This window comes from Nannospalax galili, unplaced genomic scaffold (assembly GCF_000622305.1).
Source record: "Nannospalax galili isolate Female #2095 unplaced genomic scaffold, S.galili_v1.0 scaffold1871, whole genome shotgun sequence".
Taxonomy (NCBI): Eukaryota; Metazoa; Chordata; class Mammalia; order Rodentia; family Spalacidae; genus Nannospalax; species Nannospalax galili.
This window is the reverse complement of record NW_008330293.1, coordinates 648815-663387: the sequence shown is the minus strand read 5'-3', so window position 1 is coordinate 663387 and position 14573 is coordinate 648815. Positions and strand designations below refer to the sequence as shown.

Genomic DNA, 14573 nt, shown 5'->3' with positions numbered 1-14573 from the left:
TTATAAAGTAATAGTACATAAACCTGGGAACAATTATGTTAATAGTAGGAAAATTCAGAAGAAAGCTGTGTTTATCTACAAACTCCTTATTTATTAAATAAATATGTGGTAATAACTTTGATGATTTTTAAATAGTGTCTGTTATATATTTTTTCTCAAAGTATTATCTGAAGAATTATAAGACCTTAATTACAGCAGTTTAAATTTGTTTCCCAAATGTATCTGATCTCAAATTTTCAATCTAGATAAGTTTGCAAAAGTTAGACACAAGTGAAGATGATCAAAGGGGTTACTCACTTCTGGCTTCACAAGAATCCGGTAGGACTGATTTTCATGTTTTTCTTTTAAGGGGGCATAATCAATTTTATTATTCTTTATTTCATAAAACATGTGTTCAAATGTAGCTGAAGATTCTAGTGGCTCAATTCCATAAGTAACATCCTCTAACTGCAATAATCCTCTAAATGTTTAAAGAAATTAAAACGCAATTAGTATAGATTTCCCATGAGAAATATCAGTCACTACTAAAAGTATGTCTGTAAATTGCATATCTCCAAAAATCATTCATTCTTTTTTGGATTAAGTTTGAAACCCAATTTTACACCTACCTAGCTTCCGTTATAGCATTGAAGGGCAGTTACGGTCTGATGTGGCAAGGAATCGTGAATTCTATTCATGCCAGTGGAAACATTTTCTGCATAAGCTTCATGATAGCAAATTACAAAGAAGACACACACACAACACCATATGGAGTGGATAGGGAAGAGAAGGAAGTAAAGACACTGCAGGAGCAGAGCCACTATTAGTCTGGATTCCTTTGCCTCATTCCAATTCTTGTAGAAAATGCTGAAAGTTGAGGGCTGACATACAATCTCAGTGCACACTTCCGGAATGTTACCTGAGTCCTGAGCAAGTACTGACTGTCACAATGGAAATGGGCATCTCTGCAGCATGTCCTTGATAAAAGCAGTGACCCTAAAGAGGAACAAAAGAGGATGTGTTCTAACTGATTCCAAGATGAAGCCCTCAGATTCACCCTCACTTCCTAGACATGATCAGGCATTGATACTGAGCCATTATGTTATGCATGAGACGCTCAGTGACCTTGCTGCCTTTCTGCAAGTGCTTCCTCTAAATCTTCTTGTGCCTCAGTAATCATGACTATCCACCTCCCTGAAATAGTCTTGCTGTAATTCTAAATTTTGACAAACAAGTATTTAGGCTTTTTACACACATCCTTTCCTTATTAGCCATATATCCTAAGTTTATAGTCTATACCTGCTAGCTTGTAATTTACAGCATTTAGGGGATTTCAAATATGAACATTTCATTCAATTTTTCAGGATATGCAAAAGCGTTTTTACATGTATTTATTTATTTTATCTATGTGTGGGGGTGTGCATATGTAACACTGGGCACGCGGAGGCCAGCGGACGACTTGTAAGAGTCAGTTTCTGCCTTCCACCATACGAGATCTCAGGATGGAACTCGGTCCATCAGGCTTGGCGGTAAGCGCCTGTACTCTCTGAGCCATCTGGCCAGCTCAAACATGCTTTAACTGACATTTGCTCACCTTGATTTCTCTTAATATCTCACTGGAGAGATAATTGATCATGGGTAGTTCAAACTCTCTTCCTCACTGTCTCTACCAAGGTCAGCCTTTCTCTGACTTTCCAGTAATAAATCTCTTCTTCCTCATAAGTTTAAATTCTAGTGATTTCCAGATTCAGTCTTGCTTGTATATTATGAAAACTTAACCATCATACATTGACTCTTGTGAATATTCCTGTATGTTAGTACCTCTTGAGCATGTATCTTCATTTATGGTCCTTGTTTAAATTTTTATGCATAATCCTCATCTCCACCAATGAGAGTGGCAGGCCCACTATCTCCAAGAGCAGTCAATAGATCCCTGGTAAGCCAGTCCAATCTATCCAACACATACTGGTACCACAATGCCTGGTCCACCCATACCACAGAACTTTCTCCAGACAGGGAGATCTGTACCACACCACATGTTGGGCAACAGCAGTAGCAACTTGCAACACCAATGGTACCTGCAGCCCTTCATAAAGAAGTAGAAGGCAATCCAGGTGCCAACTCACTGCTAACCAGAAGCAGAGAGCAATTTCTCAATATTTCCAGGCTGTGTCCCCACTAAGATCCTTGTAAGACATCTCCCAATACTCACACAGTACATGTCACCCAGATAAAAGCTTTCCTATCAAAGGGCCAACAGAGAGAGGTAAACACGAGGTCATCCATTCAACAGAGAGCAACCAGAGAAAATGTTATCCAATCCACAAGTCTCCTATCACCCATGCTGCTAATCAATACCGTCTGGCCCAGAAATCTACCAGGTACACCCACATTTCAGGCAGCAGAGTGAGAGTGGCTTTCCAGAATGAGCTATGGCAGCATTAGACACCAAAGTAGCCTCCTAGGATAGAACTGCGTGCGGGAACCTGAGGAGTCAGTTCTTGTGTCCAGTGCCCCAACCTACCTAAGACGACTGTCCAGACCTCGCCCCGTGTCAGCAGCCAAGGACCCCTAAGAGGTTTGACACGGCCTCTCCACACTTACTGCAGCACTATTCACAGTGGACAGATTTTGGAACCAGCCTATGCACCCAGCAATGGAGCAATGGATGAAGCCGTTGTGCAATCTATGAAAAAGTCATGAAATCAGGGGGAGGGTTACTAAAGAAGAGGAGTAAGATCTAGGAGAGGAAGAGGAGGAGGAGGAGGAAGAGGAGGAGGAGGAGAAAACAAAGTACTTTCATAGTAACACCCGTTTTTTTTTGCACAATTACAGTATGTTATTAATAAAACACAAAAGAAATTAAAAACAAAATTACGTAGGTGGCTTGATAAAGGTTACAAAAGTACATATGAAAATGCTGATCAAAATAAGATGATTTCATAAGATCTCATTGACTAGATTTAATAGCTTATAAATGTACTACAGAATCTTTGATTCCCAAAATAACCTAGGCTATTGCCACAGCCCTTGATTGCCTCCCAGAACTTGAAGGTAAGGCCCTATTGTTGAAGAAAGGCCAGACTTCAGACACAGGACTTGGAGCAGTGGAGCTGGAACTGAGCTGGAAGCTCCTCCCTGAAGACCAGCTCTCATGGTATCAGAGGACACCGTACAACCTGCCAAGGGAGGAAACCAGTCGATGATCCCACCCAGCTGTAAGTCTACTACCACAAATGACCCACCCAGAAAACTGTCTCTATTGGCACAATAGTGCACTCCTCTCTTGGGGGTAACCAACAGCTATCTAACTGGACTTAAGACCTGCTCAGCAAGAAAGAACTTCTGTGTAGTAACTGTAAACATAGCCAAATACCCAGGGCTGGAGATGGCATAGACCCTAGAGAAAACTACTTTTGTTACATTCCTAGACTGATGTACATTTTTACTATATTCTAAATACATATCCTTACATTTACAAATAGGTATACCTCTCACCACCCATCAAAGAAGCTTCTTTTTGCAACAGATAACTATTAGAGAGTTCCACAACTGATCAAATACAGAGAATACATGACTGTGAAATACCCAGTCCTAAGCAACACATCTACAATGCAAGCTCTACACCTAAAGCTCAGAGAACACAGCAGAATAGGTGATGGAAAGAATATTAGTGCGTCTCTCAACTCTGACCAGCAAAGGAACCCAGAAAGCTGCAGCAGGTCAAAGTGCAGAGAATAAGAGACTGTAGAGTGTTTATCCCTGAAAGGACACCTGTATCAAACCTCTGCCACCACCCAAGGCTCAGGGATCATTTCTGAAGAGGGGCTGGAAAGATTGTAAGAGCCAGAGGTGGTGGATGACCACAAGGAAACAGTTTTCCAGCCAGAATACAAGGCACTAATTGCTACGGCTACACAGAAGACCTTACAACAAACAGGTCTCAGAAGCACACTTTTTTATCAAGTAGCCAAAGTGGTCCACCTAGACCCACCATACACTCAGTCATAAGGCACAGTTCTCAGTTTTAGAACTGACAGTGCAGAGGCATGTGCTTTAACCTTGATAAAAAAGTAGAAGTGAGTAACAGACCACAGACAAGAGTCTCCAAACATGTAGAAATTAAAACATACATTTTTTGAAACTTCACAAGTCAAAGAAGACACAGAGGAATTTTAAATATGCACGTTAATTCTATGTACATCTGAATTAAAAGGGCGTAGAGCACATCACTGTGGATGGAGCAAGGTCAAGAGAGAGGGGACTGAAATGCTTGTGACGGAAAAAGTGAAGGTCACCACAAACCAGAAAAAGACGAAAGTAATCCCAATCATGTGTGCAAAATGGAAAGTAAACACAAGAATGAAAAGCAATAAAACCCCAAACAGAAAAACACAAAAAAGAGCTGGTCCCTTTCTTTATTTTCTATTTATTGATAAATTCAACAAATACAGAAAATCTCCAGGTAAAACTGACAAAATTAAAAAGAGAGGGCACAGAACTCATGCCACTGCCATGAGGGATAGGAAGACATGTTAGGAACAAATTAACATCATGACACAACTCCTAAGATGAAACAGAGAATCCCTCAAGAGTCACCAACCATCAAAGCGGCACAAATGAAATGTCCAGTCAACATTCTTACAACCATTAAATAAATTGAGCCGGCAATTAAAACCCCTCACCCTATAATGTGGATTTCCCCATGCCCAGTGACTCACTGAACAATTTAGCCAGTATTGAGATATTAAAATATATCTTATTCAAATAGAGATAGTTAATGACTATTTCCCAAAGTTCTTTATAAGGGCGATGTTGCCCTAATGCAAAAATTAGATAAAGTTAAAACAATGGAAAAAGATAAAAGGCCACAGACAATGCCTTCAGTGGACTTCGATGATGATTTCATCATAATTATTATCAATGCTATGGATACTTGAAGGAGCCTGCCTGTATCTCAAATCAAACACAAAATAGTTGTATTTTTAAAATTATAATTACAAAAGAGCTATATACTTGTGATCACATTGTGAGTTCCCCACCCCCCCAGGTATGTGAAACTGTTTCAAAATTTGAACATCAATTCCTGCAATCTGTCACGCTCTATAGTGGAAAAAATAAACCTCTCAGCTGTCTAGAGATAGTGAGGTGGATACCTCGGCTTAATAAAGCGTTCATAAACAAACCTACAGGCAGCATTCCCTAGACAGTGCAGGCTCAGCACCCCATCCCTGCGGCCTGGGATGCTGGAACAAGTCCACGCTCCCGGCCGTCCCTCAGTACAGATCAAAGGGAGAAAGGAGACGGCACCTGTTTGCAAGAGAAATTTGTCACGTGTTCTGGACTTCACACAGAAGTTTAACAAAGTTCCATTACAGATTTAGTGGGGTATTCTCTACATGTAGAGTAGCTTTGTCTAAAAATTTATACAGAAAAGAAAACTATTGAGGAGTTTAAAAAGTTGGAAAAGAAGAATGAAGTAGAACTAGTCACATAATCCACACTAAGGTTTATTATGTGAGTAGCACAGGGGACAGCGTTCCGGTGATGGACAGACAGGCACACAAGCATAAGCAGCACACTCACACAGTCATGCCGGCTCATTCCCAACAGAGATGCTGCCCTTCTATCCGTGATCTGGAATACTGACACATTCAAAAGAGTAAAACCTGACCCCGAAGTCATACCTTATACAAAATTCTTTCAAAACAGACACATGATTAAATATAAAACAAAGTATTCGAAGAAACCCAGGAGCAAGTTCTACATAGAGATTTAGATATGATAAAAAAAAAAACCACCGTTTGTGAAAAGGGAAGCCCTCTTCAGGGTTTTCCTTCCGAATCCGAAAGAGACCACATGGGAAGGAAGGAGCACGTCACAGACTGGAAGACACATTTCCAACCCACATGTTTAAATCTCTAAATGAAAAAAGTGGAGGGAAATAATACAATCAGGGAATGGACCAAGGGCCTTAATAGACATGTCACAAAAGATGATACATACCCACATGAAAATGCATCTAGCAGACGGGTCACTCAGAAATGCAAGTCAGGTCTACTGGAGATGCTGCTGTCTGCTACAATAAGTCATGTTGCATACTAACCAGCCAACTGGTGGCTGGGCTGCCCATCTTCTGCCTCTTACACACTGAGGTTGGAGTACAAGATATCACAGCCACTCTGCATTATTTAGTACTTTCTTTAAAAAATAAACATACATTTACTGCATGGCCTAGAAATCAGTCTTGGATGCATATTCCAGAGAAATAAAAACCATATACCATCACAACAAACTATGGGAATTATGAAGGAAGCATTGTTTTCAATAGCCAGACTGTAAAGGGCCCAAATATCCTGTGTGCGAAAAGGAAAATAAACGTAAAAAGGGCAAGCAATAAAACTGAAAATAGAAGATCACATGGAAAAGAGTTGGATATTTTCATTATTTTTCATTTTTATTTTATGTGTATGCATGTATTGCCTGCATGTCGGTAAGTGCACCCATGTCGTGCAATGCCTGCGGAGGACAAAAGAGGCCGTTAGATCCACTGGACTGGAGTTTTGCATAGTTATTAGCTGCCATGTGGGTGCTGGGATTCGAACGCAGGTCTTCTGCAAGAACAGGCAGTGTTCTTAACCACTGAGCCATCTCTCCAGCCCTAAGAGTTGGATATTTTCTTTATTTTCTATGTATTGCCAAATTTCAACAAGTACAGAAAATCTCCAGGTAAAACTGACAAGATAAACAAGGGAGAACACAGAGCTCATGCCACTGTCTTGCCATGATAGGGAGGACACAGTAGGAACAAATTAACATCATGAAACAACAATTTCTATCTTAATAGAATGGACAGGTTGTTTTAAGATAGCTCAACATGGAGTTTCTTTGTGGGAAGGGTTTTACTTAGGAATCTAAGACTTCTTCAAAAAACTTATAAAATACAACCATCCCCACTCTGGATTATATATGTACAAAAAATGAAATCAGCCTATCAAAGACATCTACCCAGACAAAGACACCTTCCCAGAGGCTGGGAAGGGGCAAGGATAATGGGTAAAGGAAGGCTGGATTTGCTCATAACAGACTATGTGCAAGTATTGAACAATTGCACTGGACCCTGTTAGTACATACAATTAATAAGTGTTAATCAAAATCAGATGTAAAATTCAAGCATCTGGCAGCCCCCTCACCTCTGGTACTGGATGAGGAAGCAGGTCCAGCACCCCTAACCTCTGAGACCTCGGAGCTCTGCTCAAGCCCTGCATGCTATGGCCAGACACGGTCCCCATCGGAGAGCCTTTGGATGCTACCCCCTTTCTGCTGACAATTCTGCATGTAGTCTGCTTTTGTATTCTTCTTACCGGTTTGCCGAGGTCTGTCTATTTATATGGTAATTCCCACAATGGCCTCCACAGTTCCTCCACAGCTACAATGTCTCTGCCTTCTCTTCTCAAACTTCTAACATTGCAGGCATAGCTTAATTGTACTTTTGGATAAATCCCCGAGTTTCAGATTCAAAACAGCTGTTTTATTCAACATCATTTTGTAGTACTTGACACATTGGGTTTGGATTTGGGATGTTTGCCCAGTAACACTGTGGACTATGAAGCATTCATTTTCTTTACAACAGCAACATGTTACATATATTTTTAAAATAAGTCTAAGCTGCACATGATAGAACAAACCTGTAATTCCAAACCTTAGGAGGCAGAGAAGGGAATATTGTATGAGGCCAGCCTGGGCTCCTTTGTGAGACCATGTACACACACACACACACACACACACACACACACACATACTCACTCACACAAATGAAAACATGCATCTATGCAGCAGTATAAAGTTACCTTTACAAAAGAAGAATCTTCCTGCAGCGTTCCTGACTTGTTGTATGAATATGTCTTAAAATGTGGGTGTAAAAACAACCTATTGAAATCAAAGTAATGACATTTCATTGTATTAATAGTATTAGTTGCAATAACAATAATTTCCAGAATAATGAAATTATATAAAATTTACCTTCAACACAAATTCACACACAAAAAATTAAATAGATTTGTCTTTCCATTATTTGGTTTGTGCACGGATGGCGTGTCACGTACGTAAAATTTTTTAAACAGTAATTATCTCTTTAACCAGAGACCAGTGTGGAGCTGTTATAACTTCCAAAGAATAAACTGACAAACGCAGACTTATAATCACAGCCGCATCTTCTCATTTCAAACAGCTTTACTGTATCTGAATCACAAATATAGCTCATGGCGTAATAATAATCTTAATATTTGCTAATGAGTAGAATGGTTGTTTTACATACACATATATATAATCAGCTTTAAGTGATTTTTGTTTTAGTTGTATATTACCTGAAACGATTTTTTTTCTTGAGACAGTGTCTCACTGTGTAGCCTTGGTCAACTTGGAATTCAAAGACCCTGCCCCCGCTTCCGCCCCCGCTCCCGCCCCCGCCTCTATCAGGCATGAAGGTAAGTAATCCATGCCCTTCTGCAGGATTCTTAGCACTCAGAACAGAGCCTGTGCGTCTCAAGTCTGCCCGAGATTCAGCTTCAGGCTGGTTTCTCCTGGATTCTAGGAAAAAGGTCTGCCTCCCACCGACCCCTGGAACAGGCCTTCTCAGAACAGAACCGGAAAGGAAGTTAGACCTGGAGCCTTTGCTCTCCCAGGGACAGCAGGACAGGGGCAGAGCGCTCCTCCAGGAGAAGGAATTATGTGTGATACTCTTAACACACAATACACCTGAAAGATTAGCATTTTACTTCACAAAGCACTCAAAGATACACTTTTAGCTCCTACAAGAAACAACAGAACAGTCTGGCTTACTTAGCAAGACAATCAGAGCCCAACTGACCATTCAAGGAAAAGCTACATCTCACATGAGGGTATAAACAACCACAAGTGAAAATAAATGTACCAGTGACAACTTGGTTACTAATGACACAATTAGTAGCTTAGCAAATATTGTAAACCAAATGGAAAAAAATAAACATTTGTAAATAGTTAAAAGAAAACTCTGATAGAGATAGCAGATGAAATTTATCTTATTTATACAATAAAAAACTGGAGACACATGAAAATGAAAGGAATTATCAAAATTTCCTATTAGATTTTTTATATATTATGTGTGTGTGTGTGTGTGTGTGTGTGTGTGTGTGTGTGTATGTATACCCTCATACAAAAGGAAGGGGAGTAGGACAATATCAGGAAACATTACAGGGACACACCCACAAACACAGACACACACACAAACACAAACATGCACACACCTACACAGAAACACACACAAAAACATACACACACACACTCATGAGCACACACACACAAACATAAATAGAGACACATAAAATTATAAACATGTACACACACCTATATACAAATACACCTACATATACACAAATATACATAAACACACAGGCACACATAAACACACAAAACATATACATAAACACATGCAAATCTACAGACAACTGCAATCATGGACACAAATACACATATGAACACATACAAATGCACAAACCCCACACACAAACACACAAACCCCACACACATGCACATGAATGCCCATCAAATAATAAAAATTCTTTTAAAACTGACCACAAAGAACTGAAAAAATGTGAGAAAAACAATGCGACTCTCTTACCCCACACATTGCCAATATGTTATTTAATCGTGACAACAAATGAGGCATTTGTAGACACAGAGATAGGTTATCCATGTGTTCTAGCAGAAGAAAATAATTTAGACATTTCTACAACATCTAGATTAGTGGAGGACAGGTGAGTGTTTTCCTAGTCACAGTCCATTGATTTACAGGTACCAAGAAGTTACGACTAAGGAAATTCAGTTTTTCTTGCCACTAATATTTATAGATGAAATAGTAAACTAAACATCTATCATGTGAACTATGGGTGAATACATTACAAATTATATATGTGCATTGCATGGCTATACATGTACTCAAAACAAAACTTTTTACACATCAGTATAAATAAATCATAAAACAATACTACACAAAGTACAACAAAGTGTAGCATAAAGCACACAAAATCATAGCCACACAGAAAAGAAAAAATGCCTGGCACTCACTGCCTGGGTCAGCAGAGAGCTGGCTTGGTGGTTTTGCTAATCCTGCCAGTATGGGTCCAGGCTGTGCCGGATGCAGGCTGATGGAGGAAAGGATTCACAGGGCATTGTGACCATGTCCCATGTGCCTCTGCCTTCCAGGAACTTAGCTGCACTGTGTTTTCAGGCAGTGTCTGACAACTAAGACAGAAGGCTGGGGCGCACAATGCTTTTTTCAGCTTCTTACTTAACTCAGCTAACTTTTCATTAGCCAAAGTAAGTAACAGTCACAAACAAGTTACTTAAATTCTAGGTCACAGGGCCCCTTGTTCAAAAGCATTAGGGTGCTCAGAGAATTTAACTAGGTAGATGTAATTTGAATCTGCAGTGTTCCCCCAAAGAGCCATGTGCTAAGGCCTGACCTTAGGTCCTAAGCTACTGGAATGTGGTAGCACCTTTGGAAGGTGGGACTTGCACGGAATATTTTAGGTCATTAGGTGTGTGCTCATAACCAGAGTTATGACAAATAATTATACCCTTCATGACTGCATGTGTAGTTGTAGTTTAAGGACTTCAGTAGAGTAATTTTCATTTACCCGACATGCAATAGAACTTAATCGTTAACTTAGAATACAGCTAGATTATTAGATGACAAATCTCACAAGGACAGTTCAAATGCCAAGCCTGTCATGAATCCCGAAGAAGATAAAAGCATATTAAATAAATGGAATATGTATACTCTTTTTAAGCTCAGTTTAGGTAGAGATTGTTTTTTTATTTTTTTAAAAACAAAAAAAAAAAAAAAAAACAGCTGTAGAAAAGAATGATCAACTTACTGTTTTTCAAGACGGAGTGTGTATGTTCTGTCCTCAATTCTGACCAAGTAAGTGACCTGCAACAATGTGTTTGTAGAAAAAGGAATTGTTAGAAATTTCAACTCTTGACAAGTAAAAATCTTCAATATATATACAAATATACACACACCTTTTATATAACCATAGATTACATCTTACACATCTCAAAACTGAAATGACAGAGAATTCATCATAATTGTAACTGGGACAAGTCAAGGAGTCTAAATCTATTTCAAAATGAAGAACATTGGTTATTGCCATTTATTGAATATCTTAATAAAATTTGAATTTAAATTTCATTTAGAAATGCTGAATAATCATAAAATCAATAAATTTTCCTATTTTTTTCAACATGTCCGTTTCCAGTATGAATAACTTAACAGTCACAGAAGTGACACAGATTCCCTGTTGTGAGTTTAAAACTCACTCCACACCTGGTACAAACAGTCCTCATCTCCCCACCCCCTTGAAGAATTGTCCCAAGCTAAAAAGGGTCACCATATAAGTGACAAATTTCTCAGACCACCATCACTGAGTTAGAAGTTCCTCCATTTAAAAGATATCAAGGAAAATAAATTAAATATAATATTTTCACTCACTAAAAGGTCATTTTTCTAAAAGACTTTATGATGTTTTTAAATTTTATTGAAACATGATTATAGTATAATATAATGTAATGTAAATAGGCCCCTCTTTCTATTCATAAGTCTGCTGTTTTGTTTCTGCACCTTGTCTATCCATTGCAAACAATGACCATGGAATGCAGACCCCTTACAGGGTAATGAGTCCGCTGTAAAAACTGAAGGAAAGCACCTTTTTAAGTCCCAATATTCCTTAATTTTGCTAATTGAAGTCTTCTGTCTCCATGGGAGTTTTAAGTTTCTTTCTCTGTTTCAGTGTAATATGTCATGTTTTCATGGATGTTGTGTTCAATTTGTAGATCACTTGGGGTGATACGCACATTTCAGCAATAGTCTTCTGATTCAAGCAAGAGATGCCTTTCCGGTTCTCTGTGTTCTAATTGCTTTCACCGTTTTACAGCTGATACTGTTTTAGTGTAGAACTGTCACACCAGTTACACTTATTCTTAAGGACTCCGTTCTGTTGCTGCCACTGTAAATAGCTTCTTTCCCAGGGCGGTCATTCTTAGAGACACAACTGATTTTGCTTCGTGTCAATTGTGAGTGCAGCAACTTTGCTACTGTTTTTTTTTGGGGGGGGGGGTATTGCCACTTTTAATTGTTTCTTTCATGTGAAATCCTTAAGATTTGTCTGTATGGAGGCTCATGTAATTTGAGAACACAGGTAATTTTCTATTCCGATATAAAAGTCTTTCTATTATTTTTCTTTCACTTTGTAGCCCACAAATTACTCATTCCTCTGAACAGTCTTGACATCCAGGGTCAAGACGAGGAGCACCCTGGGAAGAGGGGCGGAGTCTTCTGCGAGACAGAAAGTTAGCTACAGAGAGTTAGCTGCAGAAAACTAGCACAGTGTTAGATTGGAACAGAGAGAAGTATGTGTGGAGCCACTGGGCGAATTGCAGTGTCCTGCAGGGTATGGACACAGGGTGATGCACGGGGCCTGAGAAGCTGTTTCTTTGTAAGTGACTCCCTCCCAAAGTCATAAAACAGTACAAAACCCAAACTAAAAATGCCTTATTTTAGCCTGTGAGCCCTGGGGCCTTGGAGGGTGCATGTAAGCCTCCCAAGAAGGGAAAAAGGGAAAATGTACTGCAACAAATTGGCCTGGTACGACTGGATAAAGGAACCTCAGGAGTCCTGGTAAACATGGGGTGTGGGCCTGGAAAAGCAGCACGGTTCCAGCAGCTTCTGGTGAGCAGACCAAAAGAGAACCAGTTTCAGATTCCCAAATCCAGAAGGGAGGTGAGGGGTGCCACAAGGAGTCCTGTGAGGTAATGAGACACATCTGGGAGAAGCTGGTAGGAACCCAGGAAAGAGAGGGGCCAAACCCCATAGGTTTAAGGGGGCTAGCCATGCTCGCATGCTTTATACAATGGATCATAAATTATGTAATTAGAATGATGCAGGCCACCCAGATGTGGATGGAATCAAAGAGAAAAATCCCAGGGCAACAGCTGTGCTGTAAATGTGGAGAAATAGTTCAGTTGCAAAAAAAAAAAAAAAAAATGGAATACACCTCCTCATGGATCTGAAAACTTTATAGAGAGCCTGGAAAAAAATCTTACAAACAAAAATGAACACAAAGAGGGGCTGTGGCCACTTTGCATAATAAAAGCTGTGCCCCAGGCCTGAGAAGCTGAAAAGGCCAGGGAGGTCCTGGAAGACCCAGTTAGAGAGCTTGAGAGAGAGAAAAAGTGGGACACTTTAACTTGTGTAAGGTTAGGGGACCAGGGATCCAAGGACTCAGGAAAAAAGACAGATAGCAGTGAAAAGAGAAACAACCTAAAAATAAATTATCTAAAGCTGCCCCTCAGATTCAACCTTTAATACAAAAAGAAGAAAAAGCTAACAGTACTGTAGCTAGCAAATACTCCACACTGGAGCTGTTAAAACTAGGAAAAACTTACAAGCAAGCAATCAAAGTGCCCTCATCATGTGGCTCTTGAAGGTATGGGACATGGGAGCAAATAAAATCAGCCTGAGTCCTTCAGACGCTTCACAGCTAAGTTACATAACCACCCATCCATCCTTGCGACATAGGCTGTTCAACCTAGGCCAATGCAATGGGGAGCAGTCCTTAATAGATGGCTGGTGCAAAGCATCAAAGATACATGGTCATCACTAAGAGGGACTCCCATGATTATCAGAGGCTGGAGGACTATAAAGGAGGGACAGGCATTGGGTAAGATGAAGACAGAGACTCCCAAACTATACAACTGTTAAGAAAATCTATAGTACCAGGGGTGGGTTACCCCCCTATGAGCTGTTGGTCAGAGAAAGATCCTAGAGGTCCTCAAATTCACCAAGGCTATTGCCATTAATGTTGATTGTACACTAGGAAGTTCAGTAAGGCCATATTGCTGAAGACACTGCATGATGTGAGCGTGGGAGAAGAAGAGACAGAGCTGCATCTAAGCAAAAAACTCCATGTCACTGGATAGAGGACTTTCATAGTGCCAGAAGGCATGCTGCAAATGGTTGGGGAAGAAAGGATCCCCTATGAGTCTACTCAACAATGAACCCCGCATGCTGCACACCATGGACATGCCAAGCAATATCTGCTAGTGCAATAATAGTATGATGCCCAGTTCACTGGGCCAGATAAGACTGTGTTCACCAGAGATATAAGTGAAATCTTAATTCAATTGGGACCATGAGAATGGTCCAGAGTTTTAACAGTTCTGCTAAGTCCTTTAATGGGACAAGATCTTTGTAAAGTGAGAGAGGCTTTAGCAAATCTAAGTGACTCAAACCGGCATGTAAAACATGTCTGTAAAATAACAGAACACCCCACAAGAGATATAAAAAAGATCAGACAGAAGAAATGGTCCGTTTGGGTTACTTGAAGACAAATGTGGCAAGATTTATGTCAAGCCCAAATTCCCAAAGAAAAAATTGATAAAAAAAAAATAAATTTGTACTAAGGAGTTTCTCAATACCACACAACAAAACCTCTGGGACATGTTGAAAGCAGTCATTGGAGGGAAGAATATAGCTCTGAAAACCTACATTAAAA

General features: G+C 39.8%; 1 protein-coding gene across 1 annotated transcript in view; it reads right to left on the bottom strand.

Moving 5' to 3' along the window:
* Positions 1 to 14573, bottom strand: part of LOC103742334 (A disintegrin and metallopeptidase domain 3-like) — a 78603-nt gene that overhangs the window by 55840 nt on the left and 8190 nt on the right. The window contains exons 2-5 of the mRNA XM_008843388.1: positions 10896 to 10951; positions 7830 to 7908; positions 899 to 975; positions 294 to 460 (exon numbers count right to left, since the gene is read on the bottom strand). Of these exons, the coding sequence (XP_008841610.1) occupies positions 294 to 460; positions 899 to 975; positions 7830 to 7908; positions 10896 to 10951 (379 nt within the window). The remainder of the gene's footprint in view (positions 1 to 293; positions 461 to 898; positions 976 to 7829; positions 7909 to 10895; positions 10952 to 14573) is intronic.